The sequence below is a fragment of the Erinaceus europaeus genome, chromosome 12 (assembly GCF_950295315.1).
Source record: "Erinaceus europaeus chromosome 12, mEriEur2.1, whole genome shotgun sequence".
Lineage (NCBI taxonomy): Eukaryota > Metazoa > Chordata > Mammalia > Eulipotyphla > Erinaceidae > Erinaceus > Erinaceus europaeus.
Genome location: NC_080173.1, coordinates 67,892,372 through 67,911,086, shown reverse-complemented (window position 1 = coordinate 67,911,086; position 18,715 = coordinate 67,892,372). Strand labels below are relative to the sequence as shown.

At 43.8% G+C, this 18,715-nt stretch overlaps 1 protein-coding gene across 7 annotated transcripts in view; it reads right to left on the bottom strand.

Moving 5' to 3' along the window:
- Positions 1–18,280, bottom strand: part of GGNBP2 (gametogenetin binding protein 2) — a 40,485-nt gene extending 22,205 nt beyond the window's left edge. For 3 of the 7 annotated variants that reach the window (XM_060203900.1, XM_060203905.1, XM_060203906.1), the window contains exons 1-4: positions 17,680–18,279; positions 16,962–17,154; positions 4,686–4,766; positions 93–346 (exon numbers count right to left, since the gene is read on the bottom strand). In XM_060203900.1, the coding sequence (XP_060059883.1) occupies positions 93–346; positions 4,686–4,766; positions 16,962–17,054 (428 nt within the window). In that variant the 5' untranslated portion in view covers positions 17,055–17,154; positions 17,680–18,279. Of the gene's footprint in view, positions 1–92; positions 347–4,685; positions 4,767–16,961; positions 17,155–17,627 lie in introns of all 7 variants that reach the window. The other 4 variants (XM_060203903.1, XM_060203902.1, XM_060203901.1 and 1 more) reach the window with 3 other exon arrangements.
- Between the last annotated feature and the right edge of the window lie 435 nt (positions 18,281–18,715).

Here is an 18,715-nt window from a genome sequence, read left to right as displayed (position 1 = left end):
CATGTAGGACGGACTTCCAAACTGAAAAAGGGCACTGGCACTAAGTTTACAACTATCAACAAATGATTTTTTCTTAAGCTGATCATACTTACCCATGTACATAAAATAATGTATAAAGTTTCTTTGCATCAGTCATGCAGCTTCTAGTTACAGATAGGACTCCCTTGGGTCCTACTGTCAGAGGTTCAAGAGCAGGATTTCCAGACTCTACAAGCTGAGAAAATAGGCGTTCTACACTGCGACGACAACCAACACATGGGACGAGCTGAGAAAGTGCACTCAAGACTTCACGTGATGTCACCACCATGGCAATACTTAGATCTTGTTGTTTAAGCATACTATGTCGCTGAGAGGAAGAAAAAAAAAAAACTTAAGCATACTTACAAAAGATATAAATTTACTCTCACTAATATCTCCAGTTCCTATCAGTGTGCATTAACTATTTAGTATAGCTTAGGTGGATTTTAGATGGACATGGCAATAAAACAGAGTCAGTAAGAATGACAGTTGGCTTTGTCCACATTATACTAAGTTTGCTTCATGAACCTCCATCCCAGAATGTAAGGTAGTAGAAAAAAAAACCTGCTTAAGATTTCAGAGCTATCTACTCCAGCACAGCAAAACAGAGCCCTGCATGCAGACAGTTATTATCTACTCAGTGACTACCAATATTAGTATTGTCCTTAAATTTTTAAAAAATATTTATTTATTCCCCTTTTGTTGCCCTTGTTATTTTATTGTTGTAGTTACTATTATTGATGATGTTCAATAGGACAGAGAGAAATGGAGAGAGGAGGGGAAGACAGAGGGGGAGAGAAAGATAGACACCTGCAGACCTGCTTCACCGCTTGTGAAGCGAATCCCCTGCAGGTGGGGAGCTGCGGGCTCGAACCGGGATCCTTATGCTGGTCCTTGCAAAAAAATTTTTTTTAAGAAATAAAAGACACAATTAAACAATGCAACTTTACCATGTTTTCTCAACTTTTTAAAATTATATATATATTTGTTTGTTTTTTAATCAGAGCACAGTTCAGTTCTGGCTTGTGGTGGTGTGAGGGAATAAATCTAGGACTTTGGAGTCTCAGGCCTTAGAGTCTATATGCATAACCATTATACTATTTCCCCCACCCTCTCTTCTCAACTTTTAATGTACTGGTGGGGCACCTGGTTAAATGTAGATGTTACAATGCTAAAGGACCTGGGTTCAAACCCCAGCCCATATCTGCAGAGGAAAAACTTTGTGGTATATTGCAAGTATGTCTCTCTCCTTCTCTAATCTCCTTCCCTTCCAATTTCTGTATCCAATAAATAATAAATGTCTGTCTAAAAGGAGAGAATAGAACTTTTAGGAGCCAGGCAGCAGCACACTTGATTGAGAGCAAATGCTACAATGTGCAAGAAGCTAGGATCAAGTCCCTGGTGCCCACCTGCACTGCGAAAGCTTCTCATGCAGTAAAGCAGTGCTGCAGTTATTTCTCTGTATTTTCCCCTTCCCCTGTTTCTCTCTCTATCAAATCAAATCTAACACATACTATGTCTACCTAAAGAAGAAAGTCAGGATGATGATCATGTAGAGCAGCTATTCTCAAACCTGGAGGTATCCACAAGTGTGTTACTAATTAGCTGGACAGAGCAAAGCCTATCTTACCTACTTAAAAGCATGTAGTGAATTACTAGTGTTGGCACATTTACAAGGAAGAAAAGAGAAAGAAAAAAACATTTATGTATGTATATATTACTGAAAACCACATGTGGAAAGAAATACTAAAAACTTTTATCGGGCATGGGTAGATAGCATAATGGTTATGTAAAGAGACTCTCGTGCCTGGGGCTCTGAAGTCCAAGGTTCAATCCCCGCACCACTGTAAATGAGAGCTGATTAGTGACTAGTAAAAAAGAAAAAAAGATGAAAAAAACAAACTTTTACCTGGAATTAAAGTACAAAATATCACAAAGAAATAGAAAAAATTAAAATAAGCATTTCTCATCTATTATTATGATTACATATATTTATAAAAATCACATTCTTTTTAAAAAACATTTATTTATTCCCTTTTGTTGCCTTTGCTGTCTTATTGTTGTTGTTATTGGACAGGACAGAGAGAAATGGAGAGAGAAGAAGAGACAGAGAGAGGGAGAGAAAATAGACACTTCCAGACCTGCTTCACCACTTGTGAAGCAACTCCCTGCAGGTGGGGAGCCAGGGACTTGAACCGGGATCCTTATTCCAGTCCTTGTGCTTTGTGTCACCTGTGCTTAACCCACTGTGGTACTGCCAAAATATCACATTCTTAAGAATTAAATAGGGAGTCTGACGGAAGCACAGCGGGTTAAGCGCAGGTGGTACGAAGCACAAGGAAAGGTGTATTCAGGTTCAAGCCCTGCCTCTCCCCTGCCCCCCATTTTCCCCTCTCTCCATTTCTCTCAGTCTTATCCAACAATGACAACATCAATAACAACAACAATAACTACAACAATAAAACAAGGGCAACAAAAGGGAATCAATAAATGAGAAAAAAAAAGAATCAAATAAATAAAAATCGTGGTCCGGAAGGTGGCGTAGTAGATAAGGTATTGGACTCGCAGGCATTAGGTCCCAAGTTCAATCCCTGGCAGCACATGTACCAGAGTGATGTCTATTTCTTTCTCTCTCTATCATTTCTCATGAATCAATAAATAAAAATCTTAAAAAGAATTAAATAAAAATCATAAAAGTTTACAACAGTGGCAAACATAGAATTAAGCACAAAGCACCTGCATAAGGATCCTGGTTTAAGCCCTGACTTTCCATCTGTAGGGGATCTGTTCTCAAGCGCTATCTTTCTCCCTCTCTCTGTCCTTTCTCAATTTCTCTTTCCTATCCAATAAGATAAAAAGGAGGAGGGTAAGGCTGCCAGGAACAGTGGCTTCATAGTGCTGGCACTGAACCTCAGCAATAACCTTGGAGGAAAAGAAAATGCATATAGGGCTGGTGAAATAGCTCACTTGAATAGTGTGTTGCTTTTGTCATGTGAGTGCCCCAGGTTCAAGCCCAGCCCCCACCACACTGAAGGAGTTTTTGGTGCCATGGTCTCTTTCACTCTTTTTTTATTTTATTTTTTAATTATCTCTATTTATTGGATAGAGGCATCCAGAAACTGAGATGGAATGGGATGATAGGGAGAGTGTAACAGAGAGACACCTGCAACACTGCTTCACCACTTGCAAAGCTTTCACCCTGTAGGTGGGATCTAGGGGCTCAAACCCGGGTCCTAGTGCATTGTAGTAACGTGCACTCAGCCACATACACCACCACTCAGACCCTACTTTCACTCTCTTTGCCTTGCTGTCTGTGTCTAAAACAATAGAAAAAAAAAAAAAAGGAAGATGCATAGATACTATATGTATACTTTTTTTTTTAATAACCAGAATGCTGCTCAGCTCTGGCTTATGGTGTGGGGGAATGAATCTGAAATCTTGGAGCCTCAAGAATGACAGCCTCTTTAGTAACCATTATGCTATCTCCACCACTCTATACCCTATATATTTTTTTTGTCTCCAGGATTATTGCTGGGGCTTGGTGCCTGCACTAAAAATCCACTGCTCCTGGATGCTATTTTTTCCCTTGTGTTGCCCTTGTTGTTTATCGTTGTTGTTATTATTACTGTTGTCGATAATACAGAGAGAAATTGAGAGGAGAGGAAGACAGAGAGGGGGAGAGAAAGACACCTGTAGACCTGCTTCACCAACTGTGAAGTGACCCCCCCCCCTGCAGGTGGGGACCCAGGGGCTCAAACCGGGATCCTTAAGCCAGTCCTTGCGCTTTGCACATGTGGGTTTAACCCACTGCAGTACCACCCGGCCCCCATACCCTATATATATATTTTTAATTTCTTTATTGGGGAATTAATGTTTTACATTCAATAGTAAATACAATAGTTTGTACATGCATAACATTCCCCAGTTTTCCATATAACAATACAACCCCCACTAGGTCCTCTGTCATCCTTCTTGGATCTGTATTCTCCCCACCCACCCACCCACCCCAGAGTCTTTTACTCTGGTGCCCATACCCTATATTTTTTTAAAATAGAAATAAACTGAAGAAATTAAAGCTATACAAACATTTATAACTTTAATGCAACACTATCAAATCCATGCACATGAGAGGTATAAAATAAATGTCTATTAATTGGGTGGGGGAGACAGCATCATGGTTATGCCACCGGACTCTCATGCCTGTGGCTGAGGCCTCAGTTCAATCTCCTGCACCACTATAAGCCAGAGCTGTGCAGTACCCTGGGGTGTGTGTGTGTGTGTTTGTATTCACTATTGCTATAATAAAGGGAAGCAATGTCAGTGAAATCTTAAGATCTACAGAGCCAAAGATTAAAACAAAATCTCCACACCCATCGTTATTATAAATAGTATATATTAAATATATTAACCTTTATGTACCAAAGCAAAGGACTCTACAGAGGGGCAAGTGCTTTCAGGTCCTGGTGCATGCTGGTGGAAGAGGAAAAGGACTTAGGCTGGGAGAATGTTTTACAGGAAATTGAGAAGTTTTACACATGTATCAACAACTGTATTTACTGTACATCATTAATCCTCCAATAAGAAAATTCAAAAAGTATATATATGTGTTTAAAATTACTGTTTAAAATGAACAAATTACTTAAAACATCAATTTCTAAAACTATTACCTGAATGAACTGCTTTAGCTGTGCACCATTATTCTGATGCCCATCAAGATTCAACACATTGTCAGGAAATTCCATCACCATCTTAAAAAAAAAAAAAAAGTTATTTTGTCTAGTTTGAACGTACATTATAAACCTATTTTATAAACTCTGAGGGTAGAAATAAGACCCTAAAGAAGACATACCTGGACCCACCCTTACTTCATTCCCTGCCCAAAAGAAAAAGTTATATACATTTAAAAGTCAGAAATGGCATAATTACTAGTAGCAAAAACTGGCACAGAAAGATACAAGGTTAAACTCCAGCACTACCACCCACAATTTGTCATAACTCTCGTCAAGTTACTTAAATTTATGATTAGTTTCCTAACTTATAAAATGAGATTTATAAATTTTAATTTCTCACAGTGAGCTGTAACAATAAATCATATTTAAAAATATTTCCTATAATGGCCAATAGCAGCATTTAGTGGGGAAAAAAAGGTGTTTTATGGTAAATACTCTGATACTTTCAATTATTCCTACTATGGACTATAATGTTTTATATTGTAAATAGCTACACATATTAAGTACTCAAAAAAGTACTGGCATACTATAGTTATTTTCTTTAATTATCAAAATACTAGAGAAAGGAAGCTATATAAGGATGTTTCAGATGTTAAATAATGGGAAATTAGTAACTACAAAATTCCACTAATCGGGAGTTGGGCTGTAGTGCAGTGGGTTAAGCGCAGGTGGCGCATAAGGATCCCAGTTCAAGCCCTGGCTCCCCACCTGGGTGGGAGTCACTTCACAAACGGTAAAGCAGGTCTGCAGGTGTCTATCTTTCTCTCCCCCCTCTGTCTTCCCCTCCTCTCTCCATTTCTCTCTGTCCTATCAAACAACAAAGACAACAATAATAACTACAACAATAAAACAACAAGGGCAACAAAAGGGAATAAATAAATAAAATATAAAAAAAAGAAAATTCCACTAATCAATGACATCAACTTTAAATACCACAGTTATGTACCACCAGGAAAGAACCATTATGTCACCAGAGTCACCAATGAAAGCCTCCCGATTTCAGAGATGTTAAATGTAGAAAAAAGGTAAGTCTTCAAAACAATGAAATAGTTGCACGCTTATATTTCAACTACAGCACTGAAGTGAGAGATACAATAGTGGTCATGCAAAAACACTTTTTATGTCTGAGGTTCTGAGGCTCCAGGTTCAACCTCAGGCATTACCACAAGCCACATCTGAGCAGTGTTCCAGTAAAAAAAACAGAAAAAATGAGAACATTAAAACACACTTGTTCAGGAGTCACGCGGTAGCATGACTTAGTGGGTAAGCGCATGTGGTGTGCAGTGCAAGGACTGGTGTTAAGGATCCTGGTTCGAGTCCCCAGCTCCCCACCTACAGGGGAGTCACTTCACGGGCAGTGTCTATCTTTCTCTCCCCCTCTGTTTTTCCCTCCTCTCTCCATTTCTCTCTGTCCTATCTAACAACGACAACATCAGTAATAACTACAACAATAAAAAACAAGGGCAACAAAAGGGAAAACAAATTAAAAAAAAAAAACTCATTCTAATAATAAACTGATGACTGAGTAAAGCAAGTATAAACAATAGATCATTTCTTGAATTGATAAGAGTAGATAAATACTGATTATGTGAAATAGACTAAGTACATGCTCTGGATGGACGAATAGGGAAATTGAGCATTCCACAGATTATACTTTCACAGAACCAAAAATTTTATATTCAATTTTTTTCTTTTTTTCTTTTCTTTTTCCTCCAGGGTTATGGTGCCTGCACCACAAATCCACCGCTCCTGGAGGCCATTTTTCCCCCCTTTTGTTGTCCTTGTTGTTGTAGCCTCATTGTGGTTATTATTGCCATTGTTGATGTTGTTCGTTGTTGGATAGGACAGAGAAATGAGGAGAGGACAGGAAGACAGAGAGGGGGAGAGAAAGATAGACACCTGCAGACCTGCTTCACTGCCTATGAAGGGACTCCCCTGCAGGTGGGGAGCCGGAGGCTCGAGCTGGGATCCTTATGTCGGTTCTTGCGCTTTGCACCACATGCGCTTAACCCACTGCGCCACCGCCTGACCCCCTCAATTTTTTTCTTAAGATTTTATTTATCAACAACAAAGATAGGAGGAAAGAAAGAACCAAGCATCACTCTGGTACATGTGTGCTGGGGATTGAACCTGGGACCTCAAGCTTGTTAGTCCCATGCTTTATACACTGCACCACCTCCCAGAACACTATTTCAGATTTCTCTATATAGGGCTAGGAGACACAGTCAGTAGACACATGCTTTACCATGCTAGAGGACCTAGGTTCAGGACCCCTATGGAGGTGGGATGGGGAGTGAGGAGTGGGGTGTGAGCAGTGGGGAGTAAGAAGGCTCACAAATTGGAGAAGTGCTACTGGTGTCTTTCTTCACCCTCCCAATTTCTCCCCACCCCCCTCGTTCATATATATATATTAAAAGGGTATTGAAAGCAATAGACTAGTCATGCAAGCAACAAGCAATAACCCTGGTGGAAAGGGGGAAAAAAAAAAAAGAGCAAAACTACCAGGCATAATGATGCAGGTACCAAGGCCCAGCAAAACCCTAGCAGTAAAAAACAAACAAAATCTATAGGTAGCTCATTTTACAGAAAAAGAAATAATAGGCCTGTCCTGCATGAGTGAGGCTCTATGTTCAATTCCTGGCACCACATGAGAAAATAACAAAGGGGAAGAAAATGCTGAGCCAACAACTCATCCTGAATGGCACTTGACCTTGCCATGTACTGGTTCAGGCAGGATCCAGCACACAGCACCACAGTACTGGGGGAAGTTCTAATGGCTCTCCCCTTTCTCTTTGCCTTTTTTTTGGGAGGAATATGTATTATGCATGTAGGTATGTATGTATATAACTACCAAGGCCTACATAGCACATATGAAAATGTACTGCTTTCAGGCTGAAAAATCTTCTTTTTTTTTTCAACTTCAGATAGAAAACAAGAAACAGAGGAGAAAGGAGACCACAGCACTGGCTCCACCATTCAGAAGTTCCCCTGTATGCCACCAAAGGTGTTGCCATGTGATGTCAAGGGTTGAACCTAGGTCTTCATGCAGTAGTGCACCCCACAGAGCACATGTCAGCATGCGCAAGGGCCCAGGCTCAAGTCCCCATTTCCTATCTGCAGGGGAGGAAAGCTTCATAAATACTATGGCAGAGCTACAGGTATCTTTCTCCTTTCCCCCTATTTTTCTGTCAAAAAAAGAAAAGAAAAAGAAAAAGACAGGCACTGAACATACTCAGTTGTGGTTTAACAGAGCAATCATTAGTGATTGACTTTAATAGGAGGTTGCTTATTTGTACCTAGCTAAAAATATAATGAATCATTGCCCTGCAATTACTGCTTTAAAAAAGTTTATTGGCTGCATTATCCACTTTCACTCCTAAGTATCAGACTCTCATGCCTGAGGTTCCAAACTCCCAGGTTCAATTCCCAGCACTACCGTAAGAGAGAGATGGTTGGGAGTCAGGCAGTAGCGCAGCGGGTTAAGGGCACGTGGTGCAAAGCACAAGGACAGGGTAAGGATCCCAGTTTGAGCCCCCGGCTCCACACCTGCAGGGGAGTCACTTCACAAGCAGTGAAGCAGGTCTACAGGTGTCTATCTTTCTCTCCCCCCCCCCCCGTCTTCCCTTCCTCTCTCCATTTTCTCTGTCCTGACCAATAATGACTACAACAATAAAACAAGGGCAACAAAAGGGAATATAAAAAAATAATAATAAAGTCTTAAAAAAAAAAAAGAGAGATGGTCTCTCTGTGTCTATCTTTCTCTCTGCATCTCTCTCATTAAAATAAAATATTAAAAAAGGGGGGGCTCTCATGCCTGAGGCCCTAAAGTCACAGGTTCAATCCCCAGCACCACAATATGTCTGAGAGCTATGTGGTACTCTGGTCTCTATTTCTCTCATTAAAATAAAATAAGTAAGATATGAATGTTGAGAATTGAAGGATGGGGGGGCCCAGGTGGTGGCATACCTGGTTGAGCACACATTACAATATGCAAGGAACCGGGTTCAAGCCCTCGGTCCTCACCTTCTGGGAGGGAAGCTTCTACAAGTGGTGAAGCAGTGTTGCAGGTGTCTCTCTATCTCTCCCTCTCCTATCACCCCCTTCCTTCTCAATTTCTGGCTGTTTCTATCCAATAAATAAAATAATGAAAACATTAAAAAAAAAAAAAAAAACCCAAAGATTAGGAGAAGGGTTGGGGGGTTGGCTCACCCTGGTGAATGTTACACTGCTCAAAGACCAGGGTTCCAGACCCCAGTCCCCACCTGTAGGGGAAAACTTCAGGAGTGTTCAAACAGTACTACAAGTGTTTTTTTTCCTCTCCACCTACCTCTCTCTTCTCAATTTCTGTATTTATTCTATAAATAAATTAAAAATAAAAAAAGGAGTTGGGCAGTAGTGCAGGCGGTTATGTGCACATGGTGCAAAGTACAAGGACTGGCATAAGGATCCCGGTTCAAGCCCCCGGCTTCCCACCTGCAGGGAAGTCTCTTCACAAGCGATGAAGCAGGTCTGCAGGTGTCTATCTTTCTTTCCTCCTCTCTCTATTTCTCTCTGTCCTACCTGACAACAACTACATCAATAACTACAACCATAAAACAACAAGGGCAACAAAAGGGAATATTTAAATTAATTAATTAAAAAAAAAAAGAATCCGCAGATTAAGGGTCAGACAGTTGACATAACTGAGCACACATTTTACCATGCCAAGGACGCCAGTTGAGCTTCCGGTCCCCACCTGCAAAGGGGAAGAGAGACTGGGGGTGCAAATGTCTCTCTTCCCCCACTTAATTGCTCTCTGTCCTATCACATAAATTAAAAAAAAATTGAAAGATCATCATATAACAAACTTCTAACAAAAGTACCCATGTGAATATATCATCATTTATTATCTTTAATGTCTCAATAAAAACTCCCATCAGCCCCCACACCTATGGACATCTAATCTTTGACAAAGGAGATCAGACTATTAAATGGGGAAAGCAGAGTCTCTTCAACAAATGGTGTTGGAATAAATGGGTTGAAACATGCAGAAGAATACAGTGAACCACTGTATTTCACCAAATACAAAAGTAAATTCCAAGTGGATCAAGGACTTGGATGTTAGACCACAAACTATCAGATACATAGAAGAAACTATGGGCAGAACTCTTTTCCGCATACATTTTAAAGACATCTTCAATGAAAAGAATCCAATTACAAAGAAGACTAAGGCAAGTATAAACCTATGGGACTACAGCAAATTAAAAAGCTTCTGCACAGCAAAAGAAACCACTACCCAAACCAAGAGACCCCTCACAGAATGGGAGAAGATCTTTACATGCCATACATCAGACAAGAGTTTAATAACCAACATATATAAAGAGCTTGCCAAACTCAACCACAAGAAAACAAATAACCCCATCCAAAAATGGGGGGAGGACATGGACAGAATATTCACCACAGAAGAGATCCAAAAGGCCGAGAAACACATGAAAAAATGCTCCAAGTCTCTGATTGTCAGAGAAATGCAAATCAAGACAACAGTGAGATATCACTTCACTCCTGTGAGAATGTCATGCATCAGAAAAGGTAACAGCAGCAAATGCTGGAGAGGGTGTGGGGTCAAAGGAACCCTCCTACACTGCTGGTGGGAATGTCAATTGGTCCAACCTCTGTGGAGAACAGTCTGGAGAACTCTCAGAAGGCTAGAAATGGACCTACCCTATGACCCTGCAATTCCTCTCCTGGGGATATATCCTAAGGAACCCAACACATCCATCCAAAAAGATCTGTGTACACATATGTTCTTGGCAGCACAATTTGTAATAGCCAAAACCTGGAAGCAACCCAGGTGTCCAACAACAGATGAGTGGCTGAGCAAGTTGTGGTATATATACACAATGGAATACTACTCAGATGTAAAAAATGGTGACTTCACCATTTTCAGCCGATCTTGGATGGACCTTGAAAAAATCATGTTGAGTGAAATAAGTCAGAAACAGAAGGATGAATATGGGATGATCTCACTCTCAGGCAGAAGTTGAAAAACAAGATCAGAAAAGAAAACACAAGTAGAACCTGAAATGGAATTGGCGTATCACACCAAAGTAAAAGACTCTGGGGTGGGAGAATACAGGTCCAAGAAGGATTCAGAGGACCTAGTGGGGGTTGTATTGTTATATGGGAAACTGGGGAATGTTATGCATGTACAAACTATGGTACTTACTGTTGAATGTAAAACATTAATTCCCCAATAATAAAAAAAAAAAATGTAAAAAAAAAAAACAAACTCCCATCAGAGTCTCATCCATTTAAGATTGGTTTCAGTGAAGGTAAATTATGTTCCAACAGCATCACAGCAATTTGACATTATGTATCAAGAACTTTGTAAAATGTTTGATCCTTAGATTCAGTAAATGCATTTAAAAAAACTGAAAAAAATTAATAAAAAATGTGCGCATTATCTGTCTTTAAAGAATCAGTCATAGCAAAATCTAGAATGACACATATCCAGCAAAGGAAATGATTAGATTATGGAATGTCATGTTAAAACTGGCTATTAAAAAATAGTTAGGAATCATGTCAAGGACCCAGGACTCCACTTGCAGAGGGTAAACTTCACAAGTGAAGCTGTACTGCAGTTGTCTCTTCCCTTTCTATTCCCTCCCTCAATTTCTATATCCTATCAAAAAAGTAGTATTTTCAAAAGAAATAAAAAGTATTCAGGAATGATTAAGAGGGCTAGAAAGATGTCTCAACAGGTAAAGTGCAGGTCTTACTATGCACAAGGCCCTGAGTTCAACCATCAGCACCACAGGACAGAACCAAGTCAAGTCCATAGGAGTCCGGCAGTAGCGCAGCGGGTTAAGTGCAGGTGGCCTAAAGTGCAGAGACTGGAGTATGGATCCCGGTTCGAACCCCCGGCTCCCAACCTGCAGGGGAGTAGCTTCACAGGCAGTGAAGCAGGTCTGCAGGTGTCTATCTTTCTTTCCCCCTGTCTTCCCCTCCTCTCTCCATTTCTCTCTGTCCTATACAACAACGATGACATCAATAATAACTACAACAATAAAACAACAAGGGCAACAAAAGGAAATAAATATATTTTTTAAAAATTTTAAAAAAAGTTAAGTCCATGGACAGTAAAGTGGCGCTTTGGTGTATGTCTCAACTCATATACACACATTCTCCCCTTTACTTGAAGCAAATAGAATAAAGAAGAATAACTGGCCAAGGTTATTTAGTCAGTCTCTCTCATATGCAAAGGTATAGAGTTTCTTTCCCAGCCCTGATTTAGAAATAGAGAAAGGAGGAGTCGGGCGGTAGCGCAGCGAGTTAAGCACAAGCACGCGTGGCACAAAGCGCAACGACTGGCTTAAGGATCCCAGTTCAAGCCCCCGGCTCCCCACCTGCAAGGGAGTCGCTTCACAAGTGGTGAAGCAGGTCTGCAGGTGTCTCTCTTTCCCCCCCGTTCTTCCCCTCCTCTCTCCATTTCTCTCTGTCCTATCCAACAACGACGACATCAATAACAAAAATGACAATAACAACAATAAAACAAGTGCCACAAAAAAGGGAATAAATATTTTTTTAAAAAAGAAAGAAATAGAGAAGGGGAGGATGGATGGATGTTCCAGGACTGAGTGATAACTTACCTGGTAGAGGATATATATACCCTTACCATGTGTGAAGTCTTGGGCTCTAGCCCAAGCATCACTTAGAAGCACCACAACAACAGTGAAAGTTTCACAGATGGTGAAGCACTTTTTTTCTTAAAAAAAAAAAAAGCTGAAATAAAAATCTGAATGATTCAGGATGGAGCTCTAGGACCACACAAGAACACCACAGGATCAAGAGAAACTCTAGTGTTGTGGTCTGTCACTGCGCTCTACCCAAGCCAAATGAAAACACAACCCAAGAGCGAGAAATCATGCATGTGCATGGCCCAAGAGGTGGCACAGTGGCACTGAACTCTCAAGCATAAGGCTGATAATGCTCTGGTTCTCGCCTCTCTTACTAATAAATCTCTGAAAGAGCAAGTGAGCATACATGTAACCCCAGTTTCACCAAGGGGAAAAAAAAAAGCTTAAAAAATGTGTAATGCAGGGGGCCGGACAGTAGCGCAGCAGGTTAAGCACATGTGGTGCAAAGTGCAAGGACCTGGCGTAAGGATCCTGGTTTGAGCCCCCAGCTCCCCACCTGCAGGGGAGTCACTTCACAGGTGAAGCGGGTCTGCAGGTGTCTACCTTTCTCTCCTCCTCTCTGTCTTCCCCTCCTCTCTCCATTTCTCTGTCCTATCCAACAACAATGACAACAATAATAGTAACAACATGGATAACCAACAAAAAGGAAAAAAAATGGCCTCCAGGAGTGGTGGGTTCGCTGAGACCTAGCACTAACCCTGGAGGCCAAAAAAAAAGTATAATGCAGGGCTTGGGAAGGTGCTTCAGAAGACAAGAGTACATGTCTACCATTCATAAGGTACTGGGAATAGATCTCTAATAGCATGTGAGAGCACCAGGTGAAGTCCTACAAACAGCAGTGGTGTTTTGATGTCTTTCACAAAAATATTAAATAAAAATGGGGTAGGGAAGATAGTTCACAAGGTAGGACAAGTGTCTTGTCATGTACATCCCAGGTTTGAGCCCTAGCACCACATGGGAATGTCACAGCACCAATGTGAAGTGTGCTACTGTGATGGCTCTGCCCCCACCTAAATTAAAAGTTGCCCAGAGAGCACCAAAGTCTCACATGCAGAGGGAAGGACCTAGCACACACACATACTCTCACACACTTAACTGGATGAAGGAGGTGGCTCAGCAGCAGAGTTCATGAGTCAGGAGGCCCTGGGCTCAATCCCCAAACCAGTTTAATTTTTAATTGTAATTTTTCAGGCCCAGGGAGCTAGCACCATAGGAGAACATCAGATTTTCGTATCTACTAGCCCAGAGGTCTCAAGTCAACCTGGGCACCAACATATGCCATAGCTGAGTAGTGCTCCGACTCTCCCCCAAATGAAATAGATCTTTATAAATATTATAATTCTTCAAAAATATCTATAAAATATCATCCATATGCTACTGTGCAATTCTAGTAACTTCTTAAAAGCATTTTGGCAACATGTATCCCACTTTATTAATATGCCCTCAGGTCTGAGGAATTTTCTCAAACACATCCACATCAGCACTGAACTCAAGTATTCAAACCCACTAAACCACCGTGAACCTTTTAGGCGTAGATACAGCAAGCCACATAAAAGGCGGCTACTTCCTCACATATTAAGATTCTCACTCAAAAAGAAAAAAGATCCTCAATTCCATTTTACAAATCTAACTCAAAATCACCTTTCACTTCTCAACTTGTTACTAAAATGATAAACATCTATAATTGATGTATATGCATTGATAGCAAATGTTGCGACTAGAATTAACACCTGGAATCTAATAAGATTCTAAGACTGCTTGAAGTAAAGATTACACAATGTCTCCTCAGTGCACTCAATACCTATGGACTTCTGAACAAAGACCAGACCAAATGTTAACTTCAGGGCTATAGTCATCAAAAGATCAATGAGCCAGTGCAGAACATAAACATGTGCTGTGAGGGCCTTCTCTGCCTTTCCCCTACATAGGAGCTTGCTCTGCACCTTCCTTTAAGTAGTGTTTGGTAGAAAGGTTCTGAAAGAAACATATTCCCTTAAACACAAAATCTATTTCACCAGAATTTTTATTAACCATCACTCAGTGACTCTGCAGTAGTTCCAAGATAAAGCAATACGTTTACTCATTGAATTCACTCATAAGTTCCACTCACTCCTTAGTGATAATTCCTCCAAAGCAAAGAAAAACACCTTTTCCCCAAATCTAATGCTACTGAGATAGTTAATTAAGCCTATATTTCATTTGCTTTGTTACAGTCCACAACTCAATAAAAGCAAAACACCAGATTCAGTCCAATCCCAGCTTCTCTGGAAAAGTACACAGAATAGTAAGACAGTGCAAGGCTTTATCTTTTTCTGTAGAAAATTGTGGAATTATCACTGTGCAGAGAATAATATAAAGATACTCCCAAATATAAAAATGCAGGCAGGGAGTCGGGCTGTAGCGCAGCAGGTTAAGCGCAGGTGGCACTAAGCACAAGGACCCGCATAAGGATCCTGGTTCAAGCCCTGGCTCCTCACCTGCAGGGGTGTCGCTTCACAAGCAGTTAAACAGGTCTGCAGGTGTCTTTCTCTCCCTCTCTCTGTCTTCCCCCTCTCCTCTCCATTTCTCTCTGTCCTGTCCAACAATGACAACAATAATAACTACAAGAATAAAACAACAAGGGCAACAAAAGGGAATAAATAAATAAAATTTTAAAAAATGCAGGCAAATCAAAATAGTATACATATTAGCACTTCATTCATATTAAAGGTGGGTTGGGTTGTGTGGGAGAGAATTAAGCATCTTTAAGATGAATTTGTAAACACTCCAGTTTAGGTGGATTTCCCTGATATGTTTGGTTTTACATGTTCGAGAGTAATCTTACAGCCAACCCCACAGAACTTTCTTTCCTAACTTGGTATCCTGGTACAACAAATCTAAAAGGCTGGTACCAAACAATGTCCTCTAGAAAGGTAGTTGTGCTGGAGGACAAGAAAATAAAGAAGTATCAATCAATAAATGAAGTCATCAGGAGTTTTCAGATTGAGAAATGCATCATTTAGTTTGATCGAAGTGCTGGAGCTTTTTAAAAGTACTTAAAACACAGTTCATTATTAGTTTTAATTAGGAAAATACAGAAATAATAACCAAAGCATACCAAGATTTTCTAAAACATTAACACAAAATCTATTTATTTTGCCAGGCTAAATCATTCTTTTCTATAGGGAAAAAAAATGCACTTGTGTAATTACAGATGTGTTCACTTAAAAAAGTTACAGAAAATGAAGTCATTCAACAGCTCTTCTAATCGTTTTAAAAGTACTGCAGCTCAGTCAACTCTTAATTGAGACTGGCAGAGTGGCATCTACAATGACTTGCATTTTATATAAAATTTGGAGAAAAAAAACAAACCAGTAGATACATGTACAAAAATCCAGGAACAAAACATCTCCCCTGCCTCTGAAATGCAGTCAAAGGTGATAAGATGAAGAGACTTGGTTACACCTTATCAAAAAGGCAAAGCTTCAGCATTATCAGCAGGCACATTCCTAAAGGTAGAAATGTTTTTCTTTCTTTTTTCTTCCTTTTCATTTAAGCGGGTCATTGCTTAGTTCTGGTTCAGGGTGATGCCATGGATTGAATCTCTGCATGGAACTCCAGTCTCAGCAGTGAAAGCCTTTTGCATAACCATTATGCTACCTCCCCAGTCATTTCATTTCTTAAGAAATAGAGGTAAGCAGCTGCACTCATTTCCTGTTCAGATTCGATTCAAATTTCTATTTCCTTTTAAAGGAAACTAGTACAGCAACACTGAGTAGAGGGGATCTGTAAGGCTGTATTAACGTCCACTCTAAAAGGAAAAACTACTCAGAACTGGGTTAACACTCAAGCATCAGCTTCTTAGGATAGTCTTCTTACAAATTCCATAATCCTGCTACCTTTGAGAGAGAGAGAGAGAGAGAGAGACAAAGGAAAAGGCTAACTATGGCAAGGAAATACGTTTTCAAGAGTCATGGCGTAACCACGCTTGATGCTGAAGAGTTTTAATGCACTGGGCAGTGGGAGAATGGGAGATCACAACCCAAATCCCATCATGCTAGTGGGATCTACACGGAGCGGGAGCATGTCATCCTGCCCTCGGCGATCACGCTCGTGCGGCGAGCGCCGGCGTAATAAAGCAGAGAACATGCGGGAAGTTGTGCATCTGCGACATTTCCAGATAATGAAGCCTCCCCGAGGCTAGGCGGTTTCTGCAAGGAGTAGGCCCTAAACGCTTGCTCCAGAGCCCTCAAGCCCTCTCAGAGGCGCGTGCTTCCGAAAAGCAGGGCCTTGGCGAGGGGAAGGCTGGAGGACGCTTCCAAAAGGAAAGGGGGCCGGGGCAGAGGGGCAGCCGGCTTCAGGCGCGCAGAGGTTACCGGGAGACCCACTGCAAAGGCCCGTCAGAGTGTGAGGCCTGCCGGAGAGGAGGCCTCGCCTAGGAGTTGCAACACACTCTCTCTCTCTCCAGTGCGCAGCGCTCGGCCTGAGGGAGGGGGAGGAGGGGAAACAGCTGCCAGAGGAGCGGGGAGCCCGGCCCGGCCCGGCCCGGCCCGCTCACCGTCAGGGTGTCGTCTATGAAGAGGGGAATCTGCCTCCTCTCGAAAGGGAACTCCTCCTCCCCGTCTCTGCACACTGCCACCAGTCGCGCCATCGTCCCCGACGCTGCCGTTGCCACCGTCACCACCTCCTCCCAGCCGCCGCCGCTGCCGCCGCCGCTGCTCCAGCCGCTGCCGCCTCCTCCCAGCTCCTGCCTGCAACAGCCAAACCCCGCGAGCGTAAGCACCCGCCGCCGCGCAGCACTTTCGCCACGAGGGGAGGGAGACGCGCAGGAGGGGAACGGAAGAGCCGGTTGCGTTTCCCATCACCCGATTCCACACGCGCTCAGCCAATCAGCGGCCAGTGGCGCCCGGGCCCGCCCCCTCGTGCCGCGCTCCCGCCCCACCCCCACCCCCACCCCCACCCCCACCCCGCCGGCCTCCAGTCAGGGTCCAAAGGAGAGGCGGAAGGGATCCGCCGACCCGGGGGCTTCCCCAGCCCAGCGGCGGGCTCCAGACCTCCGCTCCGCTACCCGGCCCCCGCTGCCCGCCACAGGCAGCCCTCAGCCCAGCGCTCACCCTTCCTCCCACTACCCGGGCGCGCCCCGCCCCGCCCCGCCCCGTCCCGTCAGTCCCCCCAGGCTGCAGTTGCCCAGCGCGACCCCGCCCCTGGGAGGGGTCGACCCCACCTCGGCTCTGCGGAGTGAGTCGGGCGAAGGCAGGCTCCGACTCTTTCCTCACCCTTCTCGGAGACGAAGTCCCGGTGCTGACCTTCACCGTTTTCGCGGTCGCCTCCCTGACCCCCACCTCTGCTCCCCGTCACCGGCTGACGAGGCCCGCGTCAGGGCCGGCCTGGGCGGCAGCGCGGCTCCAAATGCCGTTTCCTCCCCAGGCTCAGCCGCTCGCGCCGCGGGGAGTGGGGGAGGGAGGGCGGGGGAGGAGGGGAGGGTGGGGCCGGGAGGGGCCGAGAGCGGCGGGCGGACGGACGGGCGGGCGAGCGGGCGGGGCCGCCTCCTCTCGCGAGACTCTGCAGCCCGCCCCTCCCGGGTCTCCCCTCCGGAAATCTTCGGGGAGCGGGGTGGGGGGCTTCCTCTCCCGCCGGGCGGCCGCGCTTGTCGTTCTGCCGAGCCCGACTTCTAACCCCTCCAATCAGTATCCGAAACGGGGCTGTTAGGAGGAGGGAGTGAGCAGGCCTAAATAAACCTCAGCGCCCCGCCGCGCGGGCCCGGGAGCCGCTCTCGCGAGGGTCGAAGGGCAAAGGGAGCCGAGCGCAGCCGAGTCCGGGGCGGCCCGAGGGGCGAGGCCCCGGGGAGGACTTTTGGGTAAGTGGGGAGGGGCAGGGTGCGCGGACGAGGATGAAGAAACGAGTCTGGACTTGGTTCCCAGGTGCTGGATGCCGCGTCCTCCGACACCCGCTTGACCGTGAGCCAGCCCGGGACGCCGGAGACCTTTAGGCGCTGGCACGCTGGAAGCAAATGGAAGAGTGCAGAGCGTGGGCTGTGCGCGCCACCCGGCCCGAGAGCCTGCACGGTGGGTGCGGGTTAATATTAACCGAGGGAGGCCGACAGGACAGGAATTGCCTTGGGCAAAGTACCTGTACGGGCCAAAGGCCCTTCCCTTCCGAACCTCCCCTGAGGAAGACTGGTCCTCTGCACCCCGTGTGCCGCCATGCGCTCGGGGCCTACCTTGCCGGCTTTGCAGGCCTGCAGCGATGCCAAAAGAGAAATAGGGGCCGGGAAGAACTTTGGCTATGAAAGGCTTGGCGATTTTAAGGATT